The sequence below is a fragment of the Merops nubicus genome, unplaced genomic scaffold, assembly GCF_000691845.1.
Source record: "Merops nubicus isolate BGI_N331 unplaced genomic scaffold, ASM69184v1 scaffold27777, whole genome shotgun sequence".
NCBI classification, from domain to species: domain Eukaryota; kingdom Metazoa; phylum Chordata; class Aves; order Coraciiformes; family Meropidae; genus Merops; species Merops nubicus.
The window spans coordinates 3,766-4,091 of NW_008621405.1; the positions used below are offsets into that span (position 1 = coordinate 3,766).

Below are 326 nucleotides of genomic sequence, written 5' to 3' on the forward strand. Positions count from 1 at the left end.
GGGCCCCAGCGGGGCCCAGCCCGGCCCAGCAGGTACCAGCCCTGCCCAGCAGGTACCTCCTTCAGGCCTCGGTTCTTGATGTTCAGCTTCTTGGCGTTGACGAAGTCGAAGAGCTTGCCGTACTCCTCCCTGCGGGACAGGGAGGGGGTCAGGGCCGGGGGGGAAAAAAAACCCCCGCGCCCGCGCCCACCTCTCGATGCTGCTGAAGGTGTACTGGGTGCCCTGCTTGGTCTCGATCTCGAAGTCGAAGGAGCGGGTGGTGGTGGTGCCCCGGGCGAAGTTGACGAAGGAGATCTCGTCGAAGCGGATGTGGGCGGGGGGCCTTT

The 326-nt window shown here is 66.0% G+C and overlaps 1 protein-coding gene across 1 annotated transcript in view; it reads right to left on the reverse strand.

Annotated features, from left to right (window-relative positions):
- SSRP1 (structure specific recognition protein 1) overlaps nucleotides 1-326 on the reverse strand; it is a gene marked incomplete at its 5' end in the record, with an annotated part of 5,876 nt that overhangs the window by 3,691 nt on the left and 1,859 nt on the right. Inside the window, 2 exons of the mRNA XM_008944485.1 lie at nucleotides 57-129; nucleotides 191-322. Of these exons, the coding sequence (XP_008942733.1) occupies nucleotides 57-129; nucleotides 191-322 (205 nt within the window). The remainder of the gene's footprint in view (nucleotides 1-56; nucleotides 130-190; nucleotides 323-326) is intronic.